The 27,852-nt window shown below is 38.2% G+C and overlaps 3 protein-coding genes across 5 annotated transcripts in view; 1 reads left to right on the plus strand and 2 right to left on the minus strand.

The window, feature by feature from the left end:
- Nucleotides 1-786: 786 nt before the first annotated feature.
- On the minus strand, nucleotides 787-22,425 carry LOC129268169 (arylsulfatase I-like). Of its 3 annotated transcripts, none has more exons than XM_064104862.1 (11): nucleotides 22,253-22,425; nucleotides 18,705-18,900; nucleotides 17,881-18,040; nucleotides 16,899-17,011; nucleotides 15,279-15,395; nucleotides 12,239-12,364; nucleotides 10,953-11,082; nucleotides 9,784-10,138; nucleotides 8,758-8,909; nucleotides 5,287-5,448; nucleotides 787-3,656 (listed from the first exon to the last, which is right to left on the minus strand). In XM_064104862.1, the coding sequence occupies exons 2-11, from the start codon at nucleotides 18,825-18,827 to the stop codon at nucleotides 3,412-3,414; spliced, it is 1,683 nt and encodes a 560-aa protein (XP_063960932.1). In that variant the 5' UTR covers nucleotides 18,828-18,900; nucleotides 22,253-22,425; the 3' UTR covers nucleotides 787-3,411. The 3 variants fall into 3 exon arrangements, with proteins under 3 accessions (XP_063960932.1, XP_063960934.1, XP_063960933.1); XM_064104864.1 differs by having other exon boundaries at nucleotides 15,288-15,395; nucleotides 22,253-22,422; XM_064104863.1 differs by lacking the exon at nucleotides 15,279-15,395 and adding an exon at nucleotides 14,164-14,274 and having other exon boundaries at nucleotides 22,253-22,399.
- Nucleotides 22,426-26,316: 3,891 nt separating this feature from the next.
- On the minus strand, nucleotides 26,317-27,063 carry LOC135155430 (uncharacterized). The gene has a single exon (XM_064104380.1). The coding sequence runs from the start codon at nucleotides 27,061-27,063 to the stop codon at nucleotides 26,317-26,319; it is 747 nt and encodes a 248-aa protein (XP_063960450.1).
- Nucleotides 27,064-27,069: 6 nt separating this feature from the next.
- LOC129268168 (arylsulfatase I-like) overlaps nucleotides 27,070-27,852 on the plus strand; it is a 45,074-nt gene continuing 44,291 nt past the window's right edge. Inside the window, exon 1 of the mRNA XM_064104381.1 lies at nucleotides 27,070-27,171. Within this exon, the coding sequence (XP_063960451.1) occupies nucleotides 27,070-27,171 (102 nt within the window). The remainder of the gene's footprint in view (nucleotides 27,172-27,852) is intronic.

Below are 27,852 nucleotides of genomic sequence, written 5' to 3' on the forward strand. Positions count from 1 at the left end.
AACTGCGTTGGAAAACCGGCTGGCGGGCGACTACGCACGCGCAAGTACCAGGCTCATCTCGGGCTCAACACGCACTACACATACATTGTACATACAATTATGTACACACATTATCAAGATCGTCAAAAAACGTAATTTGAAAAGAAAAACCATAATGCCGTAATTTGAATGAAAAAACGTAATGATTACGGCAAAAACGTAATGGTTGGCAGCTCTGTATATTTAAAAAAAGGTAATTGACCTTTGACCTTGAATAAAAACACTTTCCCCAAACCGTATTCCTCCTAACTTTTTTTCGGTAAATGTTGACACCCATACCTACCCAAATCCGTCAAAAACCATTTCCAATAATTTTATTCCAGTTGGTTACTAATTACCGGATACTACTTGTAATAAGTTACAGTAATGAATAGCTAATGCATTTGATCAATCATCAATCCAATATTTTTAATTCTTGGAAGACAAAATTTGAATAAACATAATTTCATATATAATAAAATACAAAAGAACAAGTGGGGATATGACATCATCTATTGCTCATTCAATATTCATGAAGACATGCATGTAGTTGTTTCAACAAAATTATAAAAATCTTTAACATGTCATAACTTTGTTATTCCTAGTCTGATTTCTTATCGTATTTTGTTTGTCTGATTTTCTTTTTCTGTTTAAATCATTTTATTTTCAGCCTGGAGTACCCCTTTAACACTTGGGGTTGTGGTCATCTCAATAGTTTTTACAGTGTAGGATTTAAACATCAGTAAACATCAATGAAGGAAAAGTAAATATTTTTTATAAAGTACAGAGCACTATTTAATGTAGAAAAATATGTTCCATCACCACTATACATGTACATATCGTGACAAAAGATTCAAGACTCAAGATCAACTGATTTGAGAGGATCCAAAACATACTACTGTAGTTATGGAAAAAATAGCTACATGTACAAAAGTTTTGTATCACAATCGTTTGTAGAATAAAATACACAAACAAAAATATCTGATAATAATTTAATCCCTTTTCCTGCTTAATATGTAAATGGCAAACTTGGGTAATGTGCAAATTATGTAAAATAATTATTTCATAGTGGAAACCAAATGGCACTAACATTTCTAACAATGATTGTCTTTGCTCATTGCCTGATGGAGTCTAGCAGCTTGCAGACAAAACGTTGCCTTCCAACTACGTTTGATACATCGTGAGACTAATGGTTATTTCTTCTACTCAATGATTGCATCATCCATACAAAAAAAACCTGCTATATATAACAATAGTCAAGTCATATAACCTAAAGATATCTAAATTACAATGGAGCTTTGACAAAAATATTTGACAATAATTGTCTCTTCCAAATTTCATCCAAATTTTCCTGCTAATTATGATAATTGGCAAACATGGTAAACATATAAGTCAGGTTCGGTAACTCCATGTCTTGGAATGAAACGAAGTAATAGTACAATTTTCGAACGGTCATGCTTTCTTGAACAAATTTGTTTGAACATGTTCACGGTCTTACATGTATATCACTACATGAAGTCAAGTAATATCATAACAATATGCCAGCATAAACATTTGAGGAAAAAAATATCTGAAATGAAAAGGAGTTTACATCTGCACTAGAAGTCGAAAGGCAAAATGAAAATGATAATCAACATTTTGATTTTTAACATGATTATATATCATAAGATCCCTTTTCACATCTTATGCAATCGTCATATTATAAAATTGCACTAATCAGTTCATAATAATTGCCAAAGGCAACCACCTCAAGTGGTTGGAGGCATTATACATATACATTACTCTGTTTCAAATATTATTCATTTACATTAAGGCAGATATTATTAATTTCAATTAAAACTTCATCGACTTCAACTTCATTCATTTTTTCAATTAATGTACGTAACTTGACTCCAATGGATGCAATTGAGACCAACATTTAGTTTTCAATACTCCAGTCATTTGTGGGGTTGTGCGTAACTTTACAAGTGCTTCCTGAAACAGCCCTCAAGTTACAATTTTCTTTGCACCAACACAAGAAATTTGCTTTAATTTACGGTAAAAAAAATGAAAATGAGTCTCGCACTCAGCAATAGGCTTGTGACTCAACATCTACCAGCTTGGCATATTTTTTTAATGCATTTCTATACCCAATTTGCTCAACCCTAATTTAACTGGGCTATTTCAGACCAGGTTATACTGGGGGCAGAAGGGGGCAGGGGTCAATCTGACCACACTTCAGATCTCGACCGCTATTCGCAAGATTATCGCGAAAATTTGCATAAATGGTATTTGTCATGCATTTCTTAGACTTTTATGATGGACTTCGTCAGGGACCCTATTGCGATCATAATCAGGTCAAAATAAATCCATTTAAACCAGCAAAAGTAAAAATAATCATAATACAAATATGAGGAAAATATTATGAGGAAAATACAATTTGAATTGACTTTGAACATGAAATCATGTTTTGGAGCAAATTTGGGGTCTGACAGGCACATGAATTTTTCTCCCATAGACTTTGTGTACATGAAAAAGTGACAATTCAGTTTACATAGGAGATCATTACGCAATGTCAAAATGCTCGCGCTGTTCAAACTTTGTATCTGCCACTGTACTAACATTGCTTTAAAATCTATTGTAATCGAAGAGATACGACTACAAAAAATATTTATAGAAGCATAATTAACATGAATACATCCTCACCTCTCACATTATTAGCATTATTTTAGGGTTGAATGAGGTTTTATCAATAATTTTGGGACTTTTTGGATAACGACTTCCGCCTATCCGCCATTTTTAATTTGAGGTGTACTGCGATCATGATATGTCCGAACATAGAGGGCAACAACACACGGCCGTGATCCGGCCTTTATTCTATGTTCGTTGAGAGATGTTTGGTCGCGCTCAGCTAGCTTGCACTTGTGAATGTTTTTGATACGATTGAGTGATGGAGTCGAGTGCATGTCACGATGTGTGGATTGTCATGATTGTCGCGAAGTGAGATCTTGTTTTGTGGCCAGTTGATATTCGCATTTCATTGAGGATTTGGGAATTTTTTTCTGTTGAAAAATACATTTTCTGTGATTTTCCGTTTGAAAAGCCACTTTCCATTTTAAAAGGGAAATTCTGTCCGTTTTCCACAATTGCGGAAAATCACTGTCCCTACAGGCACTTAGAAAATGTACTCGGGTGTTGCAAATTTGGTCTCAAACGATGCAAGAGAGCAATACGGTAAAAAAATGTGTGGTATCGAGGGGGGTCAATTTGACCCCCCCCCCCCCCCCCCCCCCGGTAAGCTTAGGGTTAAATAAACTGCATATATTCAAAATTAGTAATCTAAGATCATAATGCACTAAATTTCATTCCAGCTGGCAAATTATTGAAGTCTCCAAAGCCCCATCTCTCCCACTACTAATCTATGCCTTTAAGAACCACTTTTTGACTTCTGGCCTTTGTATTGTACGGACCCTGGCGTAAACTATCAGACGGACCTGAATCATAATAAAGTTCGGGTGTTGAGTCCGTATCGTTTCTCCACGGAACCCAGCAGTTGTCGTGGTATTTGGGGTTGCTCAGTGGATCCGGTTTCTTGTTCCTGATAGGGACCATTGTTTTACGGTACTCTTCAATCCTCATCATCAGTACATCAACAATATCTGTGAATAAAAAATAAAAGTAAGAGTACATAAGTAAATCACTAAAATATTGACAGTATAAGGGTCTATTGGGACAAAAGAGATCAGTTCTTCTTGGGGAATGAATCAACTGAGAAGAAGTATATAACACGTTTGGCATAATGTGGGGGTGTTTCACAAAGAAATTAGTATGACTTAGAGTCATGCTTACGCAAACGCATACCTGTTATTTAACATGCGAATCTGATTGATGTGTACGAGGTCATGCACGTCCGTGCACATGATCTAACCAATGCGGTGAAGCCTTCTATACCGAAACCAAGTGGGGATTTAAGTGCAACTCTATTAAAGTCATAATTAAATCTTTGTGAAACACCCCCTGGTCTAAAACACTGCTTAGACCTAGATGAATATGCGAGTTGTGGAGGTTTGTCTTTATCTGCAAGTTGACCTGTACACGCATTTCTGGCTTGAACCCAGCAAATTAGATGACATGATCGATCTTACAAAAAGTTCTGATAAAACTCTAGGAACCATGATACCGAGGGACGAGGGTTTGATTCCCACCTGGTGCTAATGTCCTTTGGCAAGGCACTTATAAATGTTTGTCACTCTCCATCCAGGGGCCCGTCTTACAAAGAGTTGCAATTGATCCAATCAATCACAACTATGGAAAGCCAGCAACGTCAACATCTAAAATAAATCTTTGTTCAAAATATTTTCTGGAAATGATGTATATTCATACATTCACTGTTTTGTTGTCAATTCAGTATGCTTCTCTTTGTTTTCATAGGACATTGTGTAAATTTCCTAAAGAAAAAATTATGACAGTGATGGATTTCCATATACTCGAGATTGATCGGATCAATCGTATCTCTTTATAGGACGGCGCCCTGTTGTAAATGGGTACCCAGTAGACTGTGAACATCAATATGATTAGATTGGCAAAGATCAAATTGATTCGACAAAGCATGTGTGCACCGATAAACTGTTGCCTGGCCAGGATACTCCCCAGGGAGTGGAGATGGTGCACTTTATGTGTGGAATCGTGATGGATCATATGACCAGGGTAAAAATAATAACAATGTAAAGTGTTTAGAAACCAAAGCATGAAGCACTATATAAATGTAACTATTATTATTAACCGTATCAGACATCTGAGCAGGGCAACTTTAATACATTATTGCCTGCTTAAGACTGGGATCAAGTGGTCGGTCAATAAGTTTGCATCTGTTTAACCACGGACAAATTTATTGCCCGCTCAGGAAAAAATGAATGGAAAGGTAGCGGGCAATAAGGCAGAGCTAACATCCGGGTATTTTACGCGTTTTTGTACATGGCCTTGAACCGTGCAGTGCTGTATGTCAAATTGAGAAAAATACTGCGTCCCCAGGCCAGGGACGCGTCATGTCAATTGCATCACAATGGTAAAGTTCAGAGGCCCAGTCTGCTCAACCTAGATTCCCATTCTTAAACTGTAAAATATTCAAATTTCCCGATTTTTGCTCTAGATGTCTGATTTGGTTAATAATAGCAATATTGACTGGCCTGGGGGCGAAAGGATATAATTGAGTTGGGGCGATTTATGTTGTATCGCCCCGAGGCCAGTCAATATTGCTTTATTATTATTATTATCATTATTACAACATACCTTGGTTCTCATCAGCTATGTTATTAAATTCACATGGATCTTCATTAATGTTGTAGAGACATGGCTTCTGAAAGGGATCACAGTTCGTGGAAGCATTATCAGGCTTGGGTGGGCAGCTCACTACAAAGGCGTTTGGAACAGGTTTAGAGTCGGATGAGTTGTCTGCAGTAGGAAGAAAAATAAACAATATGTGACCAAACACTCGCAAACCAACAATAACTTGTCTAAAAATAAACAATTATATAATATTGACTGGTCTTGAGGGGAACATCAAATATATTGCCAGCAAAAGAATCATATTGGCCCGAGTCTTTAGACGAGGGCAATATGGGTCTTTTAAGGGCAATATATTTGATGTTACCCGAAAGAAGGGCAGTCAATATTTTTATTATCATCCAAATCGGATATCTAGAGCAAAAATCATGATAACAGTGATATCTTTTAAGAATAGAGTTCTGTTGTGTCATGATAATATCAGTGTCTAGGCTCTGCACTTTACCATTATGACGTACTTGCAAGCGCCCAGATCCAGTGTTGTCTTTATTATGACGTAGATCGTTGGTGCGCGGAACATTATGAAGCGTATCACTTCATTCGCATCCTCAAAGGCCCGGATGTGAGACCAGGGAAAATACAAAGGTATATTTTGCGTCGTCTCTGCATGCAAAGTCAATACGCGCATTGAGACCGAGGAAAATACAAACAATATATCTATCCCTTCCTGATAATAATAAAATACAGGGAAATACGGTTTTGTAAATGACCAGCTCAGATGTCTGATACGGGTGATAATGTTTATTATTACAATTATTATTATTACTAATATTAGTATTATTACTTTCATTATTATTATTGTTATTATTACTATTATTGTTATTATCATTATTATTATTACTTAGTAGTAGTATTGTTATCTTGATTGTTTTCAAAACAAATTTTAAAAAATTCATTAGCTTGAAAAATGTATCAAGTAATTCATCAAAATTTGTATCTTTGTATTTTCATATTCTTCCCATTACACAACTTGCTTAACTTTTTGACTTTTCTCAGCAGAACAAAAATAATGTTTAATTGGTGAATATGCTGACAACTGGCACTCCATAACAGTGTGGTCTATTAACCCAGGTTTCCCTAAACCATGACAATCAGAATACTACCCAATGGCCTGTATTCTAAGGTCAGGTTTCACTTAGACCATGGTCTACCTCTGTGCTAAAATTATAGATAGCCAAAAGTGTCGAAATGTTGATTATATTGTATGTTTACTCTGCTCTTTCCTGAATCTTCAATGGTGGAGACAAATAACATATTCATACTTCCTAGACTATTGAGACTGATTTCAGAGTCAAATGAGCTGAAATATTTTATCTCTACTGTTAGTGAGTTATGTCACAATTGGCTATCCATACTTAACTCTTTGCCCGCCACGGACGACTCGCGGCACATACAGCGGACTGCCAACAACGACTCAAGTCACAGTTTGCACACAATGCATACGGAACGCATTTAATTGTAATTGTGTGCACACACATACAATAGCGACGCGTGTATTGCATTGTTTACGAATCTAGCTTTCGTGTTATAGCTTTTGCCGACGTTGTTTACATAGAGATTTTTCGTGTAAAATTGAGTTTTTTGAACTGCTATAGGATATATTTCGATGAGCTTTCAATAGCTTGCACTGCTTTCCTTGTAATAAAAGAATGATACAAATTGCCACCTCCCTATAACAATAAGGAGATCAAAGTATCAATAGACGGGAAGTCTCCCAGGACGGGAAGTCTATTGAAAAGTAGCCAGGGACAATTTCAATAGAAGAGTTTAGTTCATTGCCAGTTTACTCTTTTTGAATGCCCCATTTCAATCCTAAACTGCTTAGCTCATAATGACCATAAAGACATGGATTTTTCTTATGTAATGAAAGCTAAAGAACACATCTTTTCAATGGACTAACTTAGAAATTTAACCTTCATTAGGAAGTATTGAATATAAGAGGTATAAATTACCCTCCTAAACGAAAAATTTGAAACAGAATGTAAAGTTAAAATTCTCAAAAATCTATGATTTTATACATAGCAAAAATGATACCATTGGCAAGAGTATTCATTTCTCTAAAACTTTGCTACACAATTTTTTTCAATACGATAAACCAGTAAAAAGTTATTGCTAGTTGAATAAGACAGTGCACGCAAACCCCCTCTGAATGTGGCACCCCAAAATTAATGTGGCGCAGAGGGGATAGTGTACGTGGCGGGCAAAGAGTTAAACCACAACTTTAAACGTGACTTTGAATTAAACCCGACTTCAGAATACGGGCCAATGAGTTTACTCCACAAACGGGGGTGTTTCACAGACATTTAAGTATGACTAAGAGTCGCATTTAAACGCCTAGTTACGTGCGGTATAAAAGGCATGACCACATTGGTCAGATCATGCCATGAGGACGTGCACTACTGCGTATCAATCAATAAGATCGCGTGTTGCATATCATGTACGCGTCAGCATTTAAAGGGGAATCCAGCCTTGCCATTAAAATGTTGTGATGGGAAGGAGAAAAATAAATTAAACAGAATGGTGAAAGTTTGAAAGAAATCGGTCAAGCAATAAGAAAGTTATAGCTGCTTTAAAATTGAGATCACTAATACTATGTAGATTTCAAATTGGCAACTGGGTAAGTAAATTATGACAAGGGGCAAGGACAACTTTCCCATAGGCCATGTAATTTATTATCAGGGATTTGTGGTTTTCTCCTAAGTACCCATTCCCCTGGGGCAGATATCTAAATATAACCTAGGTAGTATAATGTTTTATGTCCTCAGGAAAGAAAAATATAATTTGAAATAAAACTTTTGGGAAAAATGACATTTTAGCCATTATATGTATTGGAGTACATGGAAGAGTAGTCCTTGCCTTACATCACTATGACATCCCATATGCGGCCAATTTTAAGTCTCCATGGGTATAAATAATAATATAGGGTATTTATAATGCGCACATATCCACCTTGTTAGGTGCTCAAGGCGCTCCTATATTACCCGGCTAAGCTAGGCGTTCATAGCGCACACAGCTTTTTAAGGAATTACTTCCTACCAGTACCCATTTACCTCACCTGGGTTGAGTGCAGCACATTGTGGATCAGTTTCTTGCTGAAGGAAATTACGCCATGGCTGGGATTCGAACCCATGACCCTCTGTTTCAAAGTCCGAAGACTAATCCACTGGGCCACAACGCTCCACGGTATAGTGATTACCAATATTTAAAACTTTTTAAAATTCATAACTTTCTTGTTGTTTGTCCAATATTGTTCAAACTTTCACCTATCAACTTGTCTGATTTTTCTTTTCCTTATAAAAACAAGTTTTTATTTGGGTTGGATTCCCCTTTAAGTGCGACTTAAGTTATACTTAAATCTTTGTGAAACACCCCCAGGTTTCTTAAATTGCCTTTTAATATCATTAACAAGATTCTTACCAGTGGACTCTCCTTCTGGCGGGTACCAGTCGGACCACTTGCCGTTGTAATTCTGGCCTTGCACCAACTTATAATTCCCAATACGGATTGCAGATACATTCCGCACAGGATCAATGTTATGCAGGATCTCATTCCTAGGTGAAGGCTCCCCTCTGCAATTAGGCATATATATATTGTAATAATGATTTCTGAAAATATAACAACTTGAAGAGGGATTTTTTATTCCAAAAACAACTTGAAGAGGGATTTTTTATTCCACAACATCAGACTCCAAACTATCAACAACAAAAATTATTCAAAAATTTCGATTATTATTTATTTATTTTTTTTTTTAAATATAAATTTAACAATAATATTACCATTTTAAGCAGGCGCCGCTGGGATAAAAGTTTTTGGAACTGTAGTGCCTACTGTGGGTAGATCTATTAAAGTTAATTTATTTTAGTATTATTTTTATTATTAAAATTATTTATATTATATAATATCATAATCAGGAATTTCAGTAGAATGAGAGTAATAATTTCAATTTGACTTTAAACTTGTATTGAATACATAATGAATTCTTTAAAAACCAAATTTAATTGCAATTTGACAGTTGATAACCAAGATCTTGGGAAGGGCCTTTAGGTGCCCCCCCCCCCATTTTTCCAGGCTCAAAATACCTCAGTCCTTTTAAGGGTTAAACACTTACCTCAATATTCTTAAAATTATTCACACCATTTTCGGCGCTCCTATATGGACAAGGTTAAAGTTGATATATCGAATAACGACCTTTGTTCTCAATACCCCCCAAAACAAATTAGATCATTGTCCATCCAACATGCATACAAGACAAATGTTTAATGGTGATCTGTCCCTATATTTGTTTTGTTTTCCACTGTATTTCATCATTTTTCATAACTGAAGGGAAGGGAGGGGGCTATTAAAGAAAAGGTGTTTTCTATGAAATTCAGGATAAATTCCTGAATTATATGAAATGTTCACATTTTCCGAGAAGTGTTTGTTTTCACGTTGTAACCCACTCACCTTGAGAGCATCGGCCAGACATCCATACCATCGAGATGTTCTAAACTGCTGGTATTCCCGCCTGCCAAGCCATACAACGTTGGAACCCAATCACAAACATGCATCATTCCATCGCTCATTCTCTTCGGCTTCTCAATGAGGGCGCCCCATACGAACCCAGCGCCACGAAGCCCACCCTCCCACGTCGTGTCTTTCACTCCCCGCAGCGGCCAGTTGTTGGCGTAGTTGGCGTCGAACCCGTGGGCGGGTCCTCCGTTGTCGGTCGTAAAAACTATAATTGTGTTGTTATAGAGGGTGCTCTCTTTTAATGTCTGTGTGATGTTTCCAATAGAGTCGTCTAATGCAGAGACCATGGCTATCAACAGAAAGAAAAGATTTAATTGTCGCAAATAATTTTTTACCTTCAGAAAGGGCTCCATCAACAAAAGAGATGCAATTTATCATAAACAAACCTGTTTCCTACTAGAACCACACTGTGCCGATAAAAAGTTTATAGAAACTACAGAATTCAGTAGTAAACAGGTTAACCCATTGACCATTGGAACTGGGTGATATCAGTACATGGCCATACAAATCAAAGAATTCAGTAGTCAATGACTTACCCCATTGCCCACTAGAACTGGGTGATCCCTGTACAAAGTCTATGAAGCATACAGAATTCAGTGGTAAACAGCTTAACCCATTGCCCACTGGAATCGGATCATCCCTGTACAAAGCCTAAAGCATTCATGAATTTCATGATGAAGACTATGAAGATGGAGATGATGATGGCGATGATTATATTCATCATCATGATCATCAAATTCATCATCATTATCATCATCACAACCATCATCATGATCATGATGATAATGATGACGACGATGACAATAGTAATTATCGTAAAGACAATCATATGTCATCACTTCATGACGGTTCCATGACAATTACTCCGATGGAAAATCCGCACTTTAAGCCAAACATAAAATCTATGCTCCAACACTAAATAAACCCTAATCTTTATCTTTACATTATTCTGCACCAAAAACTATATTCCAATCCTAACTCTAACCATATGCCCTCTGAGATATTAAGACCGGAGCAAATGTCGCAGGAGCAAATGTCGCAGGAGCAAATGTCGCAGGAGCAAATGTCATGTCACCCTTCATGACATTCTCAAAATAAATTACCTGCAAATTTTCTCCTGTTTTCATCTTTAATGTTCGGGAATCTTTCATAATACTTATGCGGAGCTTGCAACCTCTGACCATCGTAATTTGCACTGTGTACTGCTTGATGGGCTAGGTAGATATACAGCGGCTAGAGAATATAGAGCAATATTTCAAGAGTATGAACAGGTCATTAAAAAAACCCACAAAAATGAATAATTGATATATGAAATATAGTTAAGAATATCTACATGTACACTGTATAAGACTAAAAGGGAAGTATAAGAGAATGGTTTTTATACTATAAGGGCTTTCAAAATTACACTTTAAAAACATTCTTTTTCACAGAATGAAGTGTAATGTAAAGACTGACCAAAATACTGAATGGTGACAAAAAAAGGGCATAAATAATTGTCGATCTAATGAAAATTCCATTTCATGAACACAGTTTGATATTGTTTCACTCTCTGTAGCAGGCCTGGGAGTAAAACAATCAATGAATTTGATCAGTTTACCAACAAACAGAATATGTTTGCTAGATATTAGTTAGTGATTTGAGACATTTTATTATGCAAGATAGCAAACAAATTTTTTTCTAAAATTTAATGAGTTCCAACACTGCAACTCTTTCAAGACACAATGACGGCCGTGCTGGCGACCGTGCATCGTTCAGCTGTGATGATATGCTTGTCAAAGGCACTGTACTGGGACACTCGAATGAGTCAGCTTGCTCATTAAGTGTGACCACTGGCAGGTCATGTAAATATTCAATTTTTTGTAATGTCTTATATTCCAGAAATCTCGATTGTTCAAACTATTTCATTGTTTACCCAGGCGAACAATTGAATGACAAAAGGGTATTCATCCCAGGCCTACTTGGTACATGTAGTTGAAGCACCAACCATTAAAAATCAACATTTAATAGATTGATTGATTGGTGGGGATTTTTTACCTGATTGCTAAGAAAGCATGAATGCTTGTAAGCAAGCAACCAGAGGACCGACGGCTTAAGGTCCTCTCCGAAGGACCTGGTAATGAGGATTAATGCCTTACCAAAGGGCACTAGCGCACCAAGTGTGAATCGAATCCGGGTCACAAGAATGCGAATCCCCCGCTCTACCGACTGAGCTATCGCGCCTCCTAGTAGTTGACTACTGAACAGGGTTATTATTAGAGGAAATTATATTGTGACGATATTTTAATCAAAATGCTTAATAGTTGTAGCTTGTAGCCACCTGCAATGGCCCCTAAAACCATAGACTAATCCATCAAAGGGTGATCGTTGCGAACATTAAGCTAGGCATTACCTCTTGCGGGTTATGATTGCGAATGATCTCCTGCGTCCTCTCTGTATAAATCTCAGTAGAATACTGGCCGAAAACAGGTTTGTAGACTGATCCATTCGCATGGAAATCAAATCCAGTCACTTTATGCTGCGAGGTAAGGATACAATGAAAATAAAATTGAGGTTGTTTCAACTTCAAGATTCTTCAAATGGTAATCTTGCACTTAAACATATGAGTTTTTGCTCTGGGATGGAGAATCAATATTATACAACTCCCAAGAATATTCTGTAATCTGATTTGTCCAAATCGGATCACATGATATTCAGCGAACTGCACTATTGCATCCAAACTGCACTATCCTGCACTCTGTCATACCAAATGCACTAGTGCGAGTTCTGGAATTATCTAGAATTTAGATCAAATGTATCATTCGGGGCAACTCAGTAATATGGGTGACCGGGGGGGGGGGGGGTTGAATAAAACAAACAATACACGCATTCTTGTGCATAGAGGACCTAAATAATGAACTCTGTGCTTGACTCGCCAAATGGATATACCGCACTCAGTCCTGCGGACCTTGGTATATCCATTGGCTCTTCTCGCACATCGTTCTTTACTTGGCTCTGCATGCACGCGCTTACGTGCATTATTTGTATACTAGCAAATGCATTGAAAATATTACAGTAGAATTCAAAACCTCATTCAGCTAATTCAGGATAATTGTGGATCTTTATTTCAAGGCTGGCCTCCAATACACATGTATATCATATCCTAGTACATTGTAAGTGCAATTATGTCTGTATCAATGATATCTTTCCAAATTCAACTTGAAATAATGTACTCCTACAAAGTCCTACTCGATGTGTTTTTTTTTTTCCTTCTCTTTTTTTTTTTTTTCTTTCTTTTTTTTTGCCGAGGGGGTATCTCCTTATTCATTCATATTTTTTTCTCTTGTTTTTTAACTTACATGTATATCAGTCTGAATACATCTAATGCACATGTTGTTTAAAAAGTGCACAAAACACATTTTGAATAATAATAAGAAGTAAATTAATGACAGGAGATTAGTACTGGTCATCAATAAGGTGAAAACGTTAACAAAATAAAAGGAAAAAACTAATTTATGCATTAGGATAAATGCTAGTACTAAATGTGAAAAAAATATTAGTAAGAATGTGTCAATTTCATTCATAAACATGCATAATTAATTAGATAGCTCAAAAGTCAAGGAAGAAAGGTGGGAGCATCTTGGAAAGAGTAGGGGAGCAGGCTGCAGTCAGTAGTTTGTCTTGTTTTCACAATGCTATTCTACAACCCATAATCCATTTCACATGCATAAAGCTTGGCAAATTTCATGCAATCTATCAAACCAACAGATATAAACAAACAAATGACAGCTACAAAGTAGGCCTATTGCTGCCAGCATTTAATAGTAACAAAAGGAAACCAATGATCCATCTGAAAGCATGGTGTTCAATCTCTCATCCCTCAAGCAAATGTAGACTTTTATTACATATCTCCCCCTAACAAATTGACAATTTTTTTTTTCATCAACATTTATATGTCTTTTACTAATATTTACTAAGAATGTCAATTCTATGTTTTGAATTTGGGAAAAATATTTTACAAAGGATACTGGCTCATTGACCCCTCATTGTCATAAATATGTTTTATATCTTTTGTGACAATGCTCTGTTTCTATATTTTACATGTTTCTTATTTTTGAGAAACATTGAAATTGAATTTAATTAAACGATAGAGATGTACAGTAAAGAGTAACGAATGGGCTACAAGTAGAAATAGGGGCAAGGGTCAAATAGAGATAGCTTTAATGCAGCAGCTGAAAGGGATTATTCTCCAAGGTTCAATGTTGAGAAAATACAGAGGTCGAAAGAATATCAAAGGGTTTTAAGGAGATATGGATGACAGAAAATTTGGGTTATTACCTCAGTGGAATCGTGGGTAAAGTAGTCCTGCATTCCGCCGTAGTAACCATAATACGACTCAAAACCACGGTGACTGGGAGTAAGACTATCCTTGAAAAACCCTAGATGCCACTAAAAAAGCCACGCCCCCATGGAGAACACGATGCATAGTTTTATGGGGTGGGAAAGGGGTAGGAATGGAGTAGATAGGGGTTGAGGTATAGGCAGACAGACAGCCAAGCAAGCCCAGGGAAATTAATATGCATACACCGCCAAAGATTTGTTAGCATAACAAGATGAGCGATAGAGAGAGAGAGAGAGAGAGAAGAGAACAAAATATTTAATATGATTATTTTTGTACATCGAAACAAAACGTATGCATGCAGACTCAAAGGGATACTCGATGCTGAAATCAATATGAACTGAACAAACAGATATCTTTACCTCACTTAATTCATGATAATGAGCATGCACCCGTTTCACTGATACAGTGATACTAACGTGCTATAAAACTTGTTTTTATTTTCATCAAAATCAAATGGCATTTTTAGTGTGTTGAGCTTGTTTTAATAAGTCTTCTCTATGTCTTCAGTTCATATCAATTTCAGACTTGAGCACCCTTTCAAGACTGCACACTCAAAGTATATGTACACTGCAAAATGGAGGTGTTGAATGAACAATAGCCCAGTATCATGTATGGCCACAACACAGAAGTGTTGAAACAACACCATTTTAAAATCAAACAAATTAAGTTTTAACATTGCCTGATGCTGTTAAAACACCATGGAAAACACAAGGTGTCAAAACACTTAAGCATCATTCAAACAACCAATAAAAGCTTAAACATTCTCCTATTTTGAAAACTAATTGACCAGATGAAAAAAGTTCCCAAAAGTTGCTGAAATTTCACATCTTTACATCCATAACATGGTCATCTATTTTCCATATTTCCTTCAAATTATTTTGATTTTGCAGAGAACTTTCAAGAAAATGAGCCCGGTGTTGCCTCAAACAAAACTTTCATTCCTCTGATGATGACATATAAAGATACCAGGCTGGTGCTGAAGAACACCTACCTTTTTGCAGTGTAATAAAAAAAAAAATCAAACATGTAGCATAAATTTTAGCGGCACTACCTCTTCTACCTGGGCTTCATGGGTGAAATAGTCTTGCTGTCCGAGGTAATATCCGTATGTCGACTCAAAGCCTCTTTCGATGGGTGTATAGTCCTTGCTGAAAAACCCTAAATGCCACTATTGCCCAAACCCACAACAAAAAAATTATAGTATCTGTCATAATAATAATCTTAACAGGTGATTGGTCTAATAAACCCCGTCATGTGACCAAAGATAGTCCCAACCAATGTCACAAAATTTGCAAAAATCCCATCAATCCTGATATCAATTTTATCATAATAATTTTTTGCCTGCGCTCAACAGTTATTTACACTTTTATTGACTATGTACATGTTCATCTCTCAATATGATGATTTCTTTATGGACTTTTACCTCTGAGTGTAGTTAAAGTAATACACCAACATCACTTGGGGGTGATACATACAGGCCTACCAATCGCATTACTAAAGCCGGTGTAAAGCCACTTTCAAACCACATCCAGAGGTGGACTCGCACCGAGCCGGCGTCAGCCTGGCTTTTCAAAAGAGGGCGGTGTTTCACATAAGTCAAACCGCCTCTGATACGAGCTTCAGTCCACTTTCGACGTATATGTATCACCACCTTTACAGTAAGTCATGTTCTCATTAATCTGAATATTTATTGATATCACACATTCCATATAAAAATTGCCTTTTGTTAACATAAAACAATAGCAAGAACTAACTTTTTATCACAAAATCAACTTAAGCTTTTAATAAAAAATCAGTTCTTGATATTAAGAAATCGGGTTAATTGAGATATGCTGGTTAAAACATCCAGGGGGGGGGTGTTTCACAAAAGTTCAAGTGTGGCTGATAATTTCATTTGAATTCCTGGCTGCATGCGGCATTTAATGTATCACCTCATTGGTCAAATCCTTCTCACAGGACACGTTCTACTGCATATTAAATCAATGAGAATGCATGTTGAATATCATGGGCGCATCGGCACCAAGCATGACTTTATTGAAGTCACACTTAAATATTTGTGATTCCCAGGGTGACCAAGACCCCGTCTTACAAAGAGTTGCGATTGATGGAAAGCCAGCAACATCAACATCTATTATGCATGTTTATTCATAATATTTTCTAACTATTATTTATATTCATGCATTTATTGATTTCTTGAAAATTTGCTGTGTTTCTCTTTGTTTACAAAAAACATTGTGCAAATTTCCTGTAGAAAAAATTATGACACTGATGGATTTCCATGGAGTTACGATTGATTGGATCAATCGTAACTCTTTATAAGACGGGGCCCAGACGCCCCGGATTTCAAAGGACTTCCCGTATTTCAGAAATCTGTCCCACGTCCCGTATGAACCTTCCTGGGATGTCGCTTTTGTCCCGTATATTCAAGCATTACATTGGGAAAAGAATGAAATTTAACAATTTTTGCTCGCTATAAGTTTTTTTTTAATAATTGTACCCTTTATGCCATATTAACCCCTCTGAAAATGTTTGGCTCATTATACAACTAATCTGATTTCGAAGCGTCCCGTATTTTGACTATCCAAATGTCGTCACGCTGGGGAACACCCCCGGGTGTTACAGCTACCTCCAAAAGTCATGAAAAGCTGAATACTACATTTCATTTCCTTACCTTACCAACCATATGTGTTCGGTATCCCAAAGGCCGGAGATACTGAGGCATTATGGTCTCATTGGTGCTGAGGCCGTACGGCTGGTCTGCTATGATAACGCTATACTGTAGCCCTGAAACAACAAGAATACATCCATTTACCCAAGGAGTGGGCTATACAGTGTTCAAAATAACCCTTTTTCGTCACTTTACATTGGGAACAAAGTTATGACCAAAAATGTGATTTTCTAGGGAAGTGGATTTTGGATTTTGAGCCGGCACACTTTTTTCTCTAACCCAAGACAAAAAATATTGTCATTTCATGTCAAGATAAGGTAAAGGAAGATATAAAATCTGTTCCCGAAGCAAAATAAAAAATCACCCATTTATAGCCTATTCCTATTTACAGTGCTAAAAGCAGACAAAATGTATTTCATCACTATGCGTATATACATACACAAGTAGCAGCACCAGAGTTGGTTAGGGGGCAATCTCATGGTCTAGTGGTTCTGCTTCTCGTCTCTAAAACAGAGGGATGCGTGTTCAATTCCCAGTCATAGCGCATATTTCTTTCGCAATAATTTTACCCACAATCTGCTGCACTTGACCCAGGAGTGGTGAAAGCTTGCCTACAGCATACAACATTTTTTCCTTGAATAAATTGAGCGCCAGAATCAAGTGGCAGCTCAAACTAAAGCAGGGGAAGTTTTAAAAAATTGCTCTATATATTCTCTGGAAAAAGCACTCCATAAATCCAGAGCATATCCCCACCCCAGTGATCTCTCAAATGATTAAACAATGGGGGAATAGCATTGAAATTTGAAAAAAGGAAGGAATGCGCATACCAAAAAAGTGTGCTTTGATCGTATATAAAACCCCTATTTTTGAATGAGAAAAAGAGTGAAGCCAACTTCAGGCCACCTCCAACCTGCTCCCCACCCCCAATACCCTGGCCAATATCCTTATAATAATTTGAATCGAATATGTGAAGATGTTAACAAACCTGTGTGTATGGGGTGTTTGCCTGACATAATAGCACTCCTAGTTGGCGTACAAATGGGGGACACATAGTAATTGGTTAGCAGTACACCCTCCAATGCCAACGCATCAAGATGCGGAGTCAGGATTTGCGATGAACCATGAAAGCTAACATCGTTCCATCCCTGCAATAAAAAAATAAATAAATCAAACCACATCTTGTGGGAACAACGATCATTTACCATACAAGAAATGAATATGAATGAAACTGTATCTAAAAATGAATATTACAGAACAGGCCATATATACGGGACTATAGAAGCATTTTTTTTACAAATTTCCAAAAATAGATACGGAGCTAGAGTATATGAAAGTCTTAAAATTGTTTACAATACAATGTATCTAGAGTTCTTCAAATCAACAGAGTTGCTCTATAGACAGGTTTTGCAGACTTCCAAATTTGTGCTTTCAATGTAAAATGTTTGTCAATCGCACATTTTCTCCATTATCAAAAGCAGTTTATTTCACTTTCTTTCTTTCACGCACCGTACCTAAATCATTGGAATATAATCAGTAAAATTGATATGAAATGAGTTCTCCTCCTCCCCCTCCCCCCCTCTCTCTCTTTCTTCTTCTCCTCCTTCTCCTTCTTTCCCTCCTCCTTCTCCTCATCGTCCTCCCCCCTCTACTTCCTCTAATACCAAAGACCTATAGCTGGTTGATATGTATGGATAACAAGTGTTAACACATGTAGTTGCTCACAAATATTTCCTCTTTCCAAGTTGAACAGACTAAAGAGACATTTTTTAGAAATTATTATGACAAAACCATCTTGATCTTTATACCCACCAGGTCGTCTGCAACGATGAATATAATATTAGGAGGCTGGGCTGTCAGCACACATTTGAGCATACAGCCAAGAAGAAAAGCTCTCATCGGAGCCAACTTGAACATCTTTGAAACTGAATACATCTCACTTGAGCCAGCCTTCCATGAATTTAAAAATGATCACGCAGTTCTGATCATCATTGATTTCATTGAAGACCTGTAAATAATACAAAAACAAATATTCTTTTCACAATCAAAATACATGCAATTCATGCAAAACTATTTTTGGCGAAGTAGAGTGGGCCGATTGCAAGAAAAGATCTTTGCAAGGATTGTCTTTCATGCCACCCATTAATTAAATCGCGCTGTGTGAAGCGCCTTCTAACAAGTCTATTATAGATCTAGTCTAACAATTAACATTATTTAGCTCACTTTTGAGTTTTAACCATTTTATAAAACAATGGATTTGTTCCCTTCAAACTTCAATTAACGAATAAAATATGTTTACAGGAAATTTATCTAAAAAAGGCTTCTCATATGCACTCACACGTATTGCGAGGTTAGTAGTATACTAACCTCGCACCATGAACCGCGTTTGGCAGTGGATTTCTAACTAGTGGGTAGCGCGTGCTGGGATCTCACTTCTGGTGTCCACAACACACAACTTCTATGGTTTGATTTTTCTGTGCGCGGCGGCATGTAATGAACCCTTGGGTGTCTCATATAGTGCATCAATCATAATATTAATAAAACAGCGACATGAAAGTCCCCCATTAAATTCAGGGCTTCGTGCGTGAGGCACACCCCAAATTACCTGGAACAGTGGAAGCTCGACTGCTGCTGTCCTGATTTAGCATTCTTCCACTGTATTTGCGTTAGGGAAGGTAAGGTATAATTTGACTTTGAGTGCCCCCCCCCCCCTGTAAAGACCGCCCCTCGCCCTCGCAAAGACCCTTTCCGGGCTTTCGTGCAATCGGCCATGGCGCTAGTGTAGTTTCGCACCTCCCCGTTTCATGGTTTTCAAACATGTACAATCTCACCCTAAATAATTCACAACCTAAAATACTTGCATCTGAGCCTCCAAAGTCCAGTAGAAGTTGAATATTTGCCGTTTTGACACTTTTTTTACAAAGTTTTACACCTATTTCGGAATCACTCGGTCGCTTGATCAAGCTCAGCGCTGCACATAAGCAGTCGGTACGCGTACAGTACGTACCACCTAGTGAAGTGTGTGTGTATTTGAGTTTTGTCAGACGTGTATCAATCAGATATGATTATTTACGTCTGGGACCGACCTTTAACGTCACCATCCGAAAGACGTGACCAGGGCTCGAACCTCTGCATCAATTTGTAACTTCCCCACAGCTTGGATTACAGGCGCACGCCACAACGCCCAGTTAAATGCAAGAAGAGCGAGTTTTTCTATGGTATCTTCAAAAAGATTTTACCCCCTCTTTCAGCTTGCACCAAGTATTACGGTAGTGGTTGTGCAGAGTGGTTGATGTTTGTTGTGTGAAGGTATGTGTGTGCGTGTGTGTGATTTTTTGAATGAAATAAGAAATGTGAAAAATGTGAATACACGTACTTCTACTGGACTTTGGTCTTTGGAGGCTCAGCTCAGATGCAAGTATTTTTAGGTTGTGAACAACGAACGTAGATTAGGAAGGTCCACTCCGCTCAGATTTTGTGACCATTTTCTCCCAGAGCACTTTTTTGGAAGATTGTAGAGTTGATTTTTTTTCGTTTGTTCAATTTTACTATTTATTATTGATAATAAAACCTCCAAGAAAATATGTTAAATAATATTATTTTAGCATATTTGTATTTTTAAAAAATTGTAAAACAAAAGGTAATCATGATTCTTGTAGTTTACATAGCAATAAAAATACATAGACTGATGCCATTTGTGTTACCGTTCTTCTGCTTAATTTCGCTGCCCCTACCAAATCTACACAATCTAACGCCAGAGCCAAGACCGTGATGTTCTGGTCTGGCCGCGCCGAAACTTCCCCGGTCACCTGTATCTCGGTGCGCGTACTGCGCTGCGTGAATGATAATGCTGACTGCACTGCACTGGCATGATAATCTCGACGCGACTCGACTTAGCTAGATATGGACTTGAAAGATATAGACTCGGTCTGTCATTGATGTGGCACTACGGCGGATGAGCAACGATAAATATTCAAGGTTAGAATTTTAATTATCACTTAGAGTGTAGATTGTAGTCTAAAAATCTAAAATAATTATGCTATATCCACAAATCCAACCCACATTTTGCAATCCATCAGGCAGGATCGAATACGACCACTAAACAGCAAAGCCAAGTCCCAGTCTAACGTTAGACATAATATTAGACAGAAATTATATGGTTCAGTATCGAGCTATGTATATTCCGACGGGTCTTGACTTGAGACGAACTATCAAGGGGCGAAGGTCTATGTCACATTTACTTTTTTCATTTCATAATTTTACAAAAATTTGTGTTAGCATATGCATGCAGCCCACCGTACCCTACCTCAGCACCGACCGGCCCGGGGCGCCGGAGCGGTCATGCCAGCCATGGCACTTGTATAAGAGGCGGTGCTGGATATTGTGTAGGCGCATTATGGTGCAGCGAAATTTAGATGAAGACGTATCAACCTCACGTATACTTGTTATCATATTGATATGCAAAGTCATAAAACTGTTGTCACCACCATGTAATATTTTATGAAAAATACAGGAACAAGTATTTCATATTTTTAAGCATGATATTTAATGTAAAAATATTTCAAGCAAAAATAATGATAAAGAGGAAATGAAAATAAATCAACTCTACAATCTACTAAAAAAGTGCTCTGAGAGGTTTTCGGTGGTCACAAAATGACTTGGCTAAATCCGGGTGAAATTAGCAGACTGGTTTATTTATGACAGAATTTAATCCTGTTTTACTGAAGATGTACAAAAAAATTGTGAGAATAATTTAGTGATATATTATTTTAAGAATTTGGTACATTATTATTTAATTTTTTATATATTTTTTGTTTTCATTGTTTTAATCTACTATTGTCATAATCTATTAGTTTACCTATATTTTGCTGTCACTCCGTGATTGTATTGTATCGGATCATGGTTTCGTTGGCATGACTACCAAATTGCTCGCGCACTTCATTTGTATGCGCGTATCGAGTGGACCTTCCTAATAAAAATAGCAACACGCTTGTGTGTTGCTGCCCTCTACGTTCGTTGGTTGTGAATTATTTAGGGTGAGATTGTACATGTTTGAAAACCATTAAACGGGGAGGTGCGAAACTACACTAGCGCCTCGGCCATCTACCGCTACGCGCTACCCACCAGTACGTACCCGGCCCCTGAGCTCGGCCTGGCCGAGCCGGCCACCTTTAAGGCCAAGCTCCTTCGCCCGCCCTTCGGTGGCCCCGCCGCCGCCTAGGCTTAGCCATGGCCGTGGAGGAGGCGAACTCCCAGGTCCCAGGAGCGCGGAGCCGTCGCTGGTTAACAGATATTTATTATTGCTTCTTTATTTGTGTATCATATTCAGGTTTGAGTACCAAACTATATACCGTACTCACCTAAAAACCTCCCTATTCTCTCAATTTTCCCGACGAATTTGAAGCAACAGTATGATGTTTTCTTTTCGAAAAACTCCCGAGTCTTCCTTTTTTTTATCCTCTCGAACTCGCACAGCTGCACTCGACTCTGTCACATGACTTTAATTTGGAAGTCACATGATATCGACTGCAATGTTTTCTTATTCTGCATATACAGACTCTAATTGACATTTATCTTATTTTCTTGATATTCGCTAGAAAATTGTGTCAATTAATTCATATAAAAACTTGACGATTCCCAAGATAGAAGCTGATTTAATAATTTAAGTATTCATTCTTGGCTAATTGTTATTTTTGTGGACCACGATTTAGTGAAAATGTTTGAATACAACTTTTGATGTCTAAGACCTAGACTACAATTGGACACATGTCACGTCACTGGATCGATGACAGATGAAAAAGCTCGAGAAAGCAAGAAGAGCAAGCATGATTATCGAGGAGGAGTGACACACTCTGAGTCTAGACTCTGACACAGTGGCAGTTTGTGAGAAGAATATCAATATGCCTAGAATCCTCTTTATCTTACTGAGCTGTTTATTACACAGTGTTTACACAGACCAGCCTCCAAATATAATATTCATCGTAGCAGATGATCTTGTGAGTATAACATGATAAATTATGCCCCCGGCCCCACATAAAACTTAAAAGTTGACAAATCAGCACAGGGTTCATTACCATGGTTCCTGCCTGTGGGGAATCTACAGGTAGGACTGGGAAATAATAAGATGGCAAATATAGCGATCTTCAACGCTTATATATAAGCGTCAAAATTTGTAGCCATCTCATTGTATTAGTCTATAATATACGACGTGTCAAATTGTAGCGAACTAGTTCGCTATTTCCAGATCTCCTCTACTAGGCCTATATATAATTAATATATACGAGGGGGAATTGTAGCGAACTAGTTCGCTATTTTCCAGATCTCCTCTAAAGGCTCTATATACAAACGACTGGAAATTGTAGCGAACTCGTTCGCTATTTTTCGGATCTCCTCGATATGTACACGAGGGGGAATTTTAGCGAACTAGTTCGCTATTTTCGAGATCTAGCTCCTCTATATATACATACGGGAAATTGTAGTTCGCTATTTTTCGGATCTCCTCGATATATACACGAGGGGGAATTGTAGCGAACTAGTTCGCTATTTTTCAGATCTCCTCGATATATACACCAGGGGGAATCGTAGCAAACTAGTTCGCTATTTTTCGGATCTCTATATATATACGAAGGGGCATTGTATAGCGAACTAGTTCGCTATTTTTTTGATCTCCTCTACATATACACGACCGGATATTGTTGCAAACTAGTTCGCTATTTTTCGGATCTCCTCTATATATATACGAAGGGGCATTGTAGCGAACTAGTTCGCTATTTTTCGGATCTCCTCTACATATACACGACCGGAAATTGTTGCAAACTAGTTCGCTATTTTTCGGATCTCCTCTATATATATACGAAGGGGCATTGTAGCGAACTAGTTCGCTATTTTTTTGATCTCCTCTACATATACACGACCGGAAATTGTTGCAAACTAGTTCGCTATGTTGTTGTTGTTGTTGTTCGTTTTGGGCCTGTTTCACGCCCTAGTAGTCTCCTCGGTAGACACTTAGTGTTGAGAACTCAAAGGTAGAAAAACTGCTAGGTAATTGTTTTGTTGGCTAGTTTGGCTAGATGTTAGCGCTGGTGGATGAGACAAATGCTACCACCGACGCGATGCTCTAATTATAGATTGCATTTGCTTGGTCATTGCAGGGTTGAAGCCCAGGAGGGTGACCACCGAGATCTCTCTGAGATGGTATGGAGTGTTAGTTTTGCTGTATCCTATCTCTATGGTCTGTATCATCTTCAGTAAGCTTTTTCGGTATTGATATTTTCAATACCGGTATTACTAATTGCTTCAATACCGGTATACCGACTAATACCGGTGTAAATTCCCAATTCATTGTGCAAACAGTGTCCAATGTTTGTTTAGCCCTGATATGGCCTCGGATAAAGAGTGGATGCTTGCGGTCAGCTGAGGAATGCTCAGCATGGTCCGTTCTCATTGACAGAAACTTTCTCAAACATATTTTCATAGATTAAAAAAAATTAGAAATGACGAAGTTGAGACTTGTCTTGAGCCTTGCAAGTCACCACTAACCTTAGATTTTCAAATGGAAATAATCATGATTTGTTTATTAAAGAGAGATTAGAAAATGAGAAATTATCGTATTTCAAGTCCCAACTATTATAAAGACCTGAGCAAAAAGTTATACGATCATGCTCTCTCCCGGCCCCACCGAGACGGCGAGAGAGAGTTACCTGTGCACGTGCGCGAAATTATCTCAGCAAGCACGTGGTACAATTTATTAATCCTATCTCCATGCTGAAATGAATTAGATGTAGTCAAGTTACCAAATGCTATACCGCACCTACTCACTGCTATTTTGCTAAACGTGTGTACATGCCCCAAGTTCCAAGCACCAAATTCCCTGCTGAAACAGTCAAGGAGATTTGCGTGATTTTCCCTTCACCGATTTGGCCCCACTCATTCACATTTAGATACGCCCCTTTTTTTACCACTCACATCAACACGTGTTCGTCGAAGGTTCAAAGTTTGTCGACCTCAAATTTTGACATCTCGTAAATAACTTTTCTTATGTCCATTGTGTTGAACCCCCCCCCCCCCCTCTTAGCTAACTCCCTTCAGGCCATGTTTTCTCCCTCTTGTGAATCTCCACAGTAAAAACCTCCCCCTTGACTTCTTATCCCGCGGCCGCCTCTTTCTCACTCTTTTTTCTTGATTTTGTTTTTCTTTATCTCCCAGCCCCTTAATTCCTCACTCTCTCTTTCCCATCGGCCCATCCTCTCCCCGTCACCACCCCTCTCTTACCACAAACAATCAACATCCTCCTCTTCTCCGAGTCTCGATCTTCCCCCCTTTTTTCTAATTCTGTCTTTTGCCCCCCCCCCCCAAGTCCTGGTCATCAATACTTTTTCATTTTAATAATGTCAATTCTATCTTTCACACATGCCAAAATTGAGTTGATCATCTTATCACGCCACCAGTCCATCATAAATTTAAATTAAAATCAATCCAATAGTTTATTTCATTTTATTCATGACCGCACATGCACAAAAAGGATACATCACCCATCACAAATCACACAAATATTCCAGCCATTTTCTTCCATTCACGATCACTTCACAGATCATTTTCAAAATAAACCAAGAGGGATGGCGTAACATTTTGTTTCCATGTTTTTTATTTATTTGTTATTATTTTTTATATTTATGTATGTATTATTTATTATTTGGGGGGGGGTGTCAAACGACTTTTGTAGCAGGCTGCATAAAAGTAAACTTGTCATAATTGAAACAAGTTAAGAGCAGTCCGAGAAAAAAAACTTTCACTAAGAAAAAAAAAGTGTTAATCCATGTGGTTTGTCTGTCGATGCCCAGCACCCCCTCCCTCCCCCCCCCCCAAAAAAAAGTTAAGAGCAGTCCGAGAAAAAAAAACTTGCATAAAGAAAAAAACAAGTGTTAATCCCTGTGGTTTGTCAGTCAACGCCCCAAGGTTGATACTTTGTTGAAGACACCACGTGGTCAAAAGGCAGGCTGGGGAGTGTTTCAAAAAGAGTTTTGTCGGTGATTTTGTTTGTTTATAGAGGGATGTTACAAGCTATGACAAACCCTCGCATGTGATTGGAGGAAAGCAAATCTGTTGTTGAAACCACTGAAAAATCTTCATGAAATGCTCCCCATCTCGATCGGCTTCGTTTGTTTTCTGTAGCTGTGTGCACAAGTGCATGCAGCCGATATGCACCCCATGTAGGCCTAGCTACGTAGCGGTGGGGCCGAGGCCTTATGCAGCGGCTAGCGGAGCTCAGACATTAGTTCAGGGGCGATGTATTCATTTCGAGGTTAGATTATCGGATTCTGATTTCATTAAATACGTTGAGAGAGCCAACTTATTGTTTTGGCTTAATTTTACTGTAAAAATACCCATAGAGGACAATACAGAAGAAAATACCGGTATGATATTTTCAACTTTTGGTATGACGGTATTTCGGTATTGAAATTTTAACGGCGGTATCCATACCGGTATGCCGTTCATACCGAACGGTATTACTAATACCGGTATACCGAAAAAGCTTAATCTTCAGTCTACTGGACTCATAGAGTGAACAGTGGAGAAGGACATGCTCTATAGTTTCCCTGTCTCTGTTGCAACTGCAGTTAGGTGAAGGGTGGTTGTGAGGGAAAATTCTGTGCATATTGTCATTGAGTTTGGTATGTCCTGTGAGCATCCTCATCAGCTTCACTTCTGTGGATCTTGGAAGAGAGCTGTGTGCATTCTTCCTGGCAACTGTGGGCTGGAGTTGGTATGTCCATCTTCCTTTTGTAGATCTGTCCCATCGTCGTTGCCACAGCTTCTCAGTGTTCTTACGGATAATCTTGGCACTTTCCTTGTGCAGAGTAATTGCAGAAGCTAATGATGATGAGCTTGCAGCTTCCAAAGCAGCATCCTTGGCTAGTTGGTCAGCAAGTTCATTTCCCATGATATTTGCATGCCCAGCGATCCATGTGATGGTGACAGTAGTGCCTCTACTTCTTAGAAGAGTGATGTTTTTATTAGTGCGAGACACAACCTCTGGGAACGATGAAGAGTGGAGAGAACTGGTCATGGCCATGACAGCACTTTGACAGTCAGTGAGAATGTGCACTACCTGATCGACTAGGGCTGGTTTCTTCAGGGTGACATGTTCCACAGCTGTTTCTATGGCGACCATTTCAGCATGAAAGCTACTCGAATTTCTAGCAACAGGCTTGCCGATGCAGGTTGGTATGCAGTTCAGTCCTGTCCAGTAGATGACAATGCCTGCTCCGCAAGGACCTGGGTTCGACAATGCAGACCCATCTGTGAAGATGATAGTTCGCTATTTTTCGGATCTCCTCTATATATATACACGAAGGGGCATTGTAGCGAACAAATTTTTCGGATCTCCTCTACATATACACGACCGGAAATTGTTGCAAACTAGTTCGCTATTTTTCGGATCTCCTATATATATATACAAAGGGGCATTGTAGCGAACTAGTTCGCTATTTTTTTGATCTCCTCTACATATACACGACCGGAAATTGTTGCAAACTAGTTCGCTATTTTTTTGATCTCATACTATGCAATGTGGCAAACTGTAGCGAACTAGTTAGCATTTTTTCCAAAGCTTACATTATTGTGAACAGGCGCGTAGCCAGGGGGGGGGGGGGGGCGGTGGCCCCCCAAAAACGTCCCCAAAAAGAAAAAAAGAAGGGAAAAAAGAGAGGAGAAAAGGAATAGGGAAGGGAGGAAAGGGAAGAAAGGTAGCTTTGTGTTTTTTTTTTCTTTTTATTCTTTTTTTTTCTCAAAAGAGAAACTCCTTCACTCTTGCTCTAAATTTATATATAGTGGAGCGGTTATGTGACAAAAAATGGCCAAGATGCTCGGATCTGGCAGAAAGTGTGAAATTTGGTATACAGGGGTATTTTTGGGCACTGATTTCAAAAATTGCCGGCCCCAAGCGATTTGACCATCGGGT

This window comes from Lytechinus pictus, chromosome 9, assembly GCF_037042905.1.
Source record: "Lytechinus pictus isolate F3 Inbred chromosome 9, Lp3.0, whole genome shotgun sequence".
Lineage (NCBI taxonomy): Eukaryota > Metazoa > Echinodermata > Echinoidea > Temnopleuroida > Toxopneustidae > Lytechinus > Lytechinus pictus.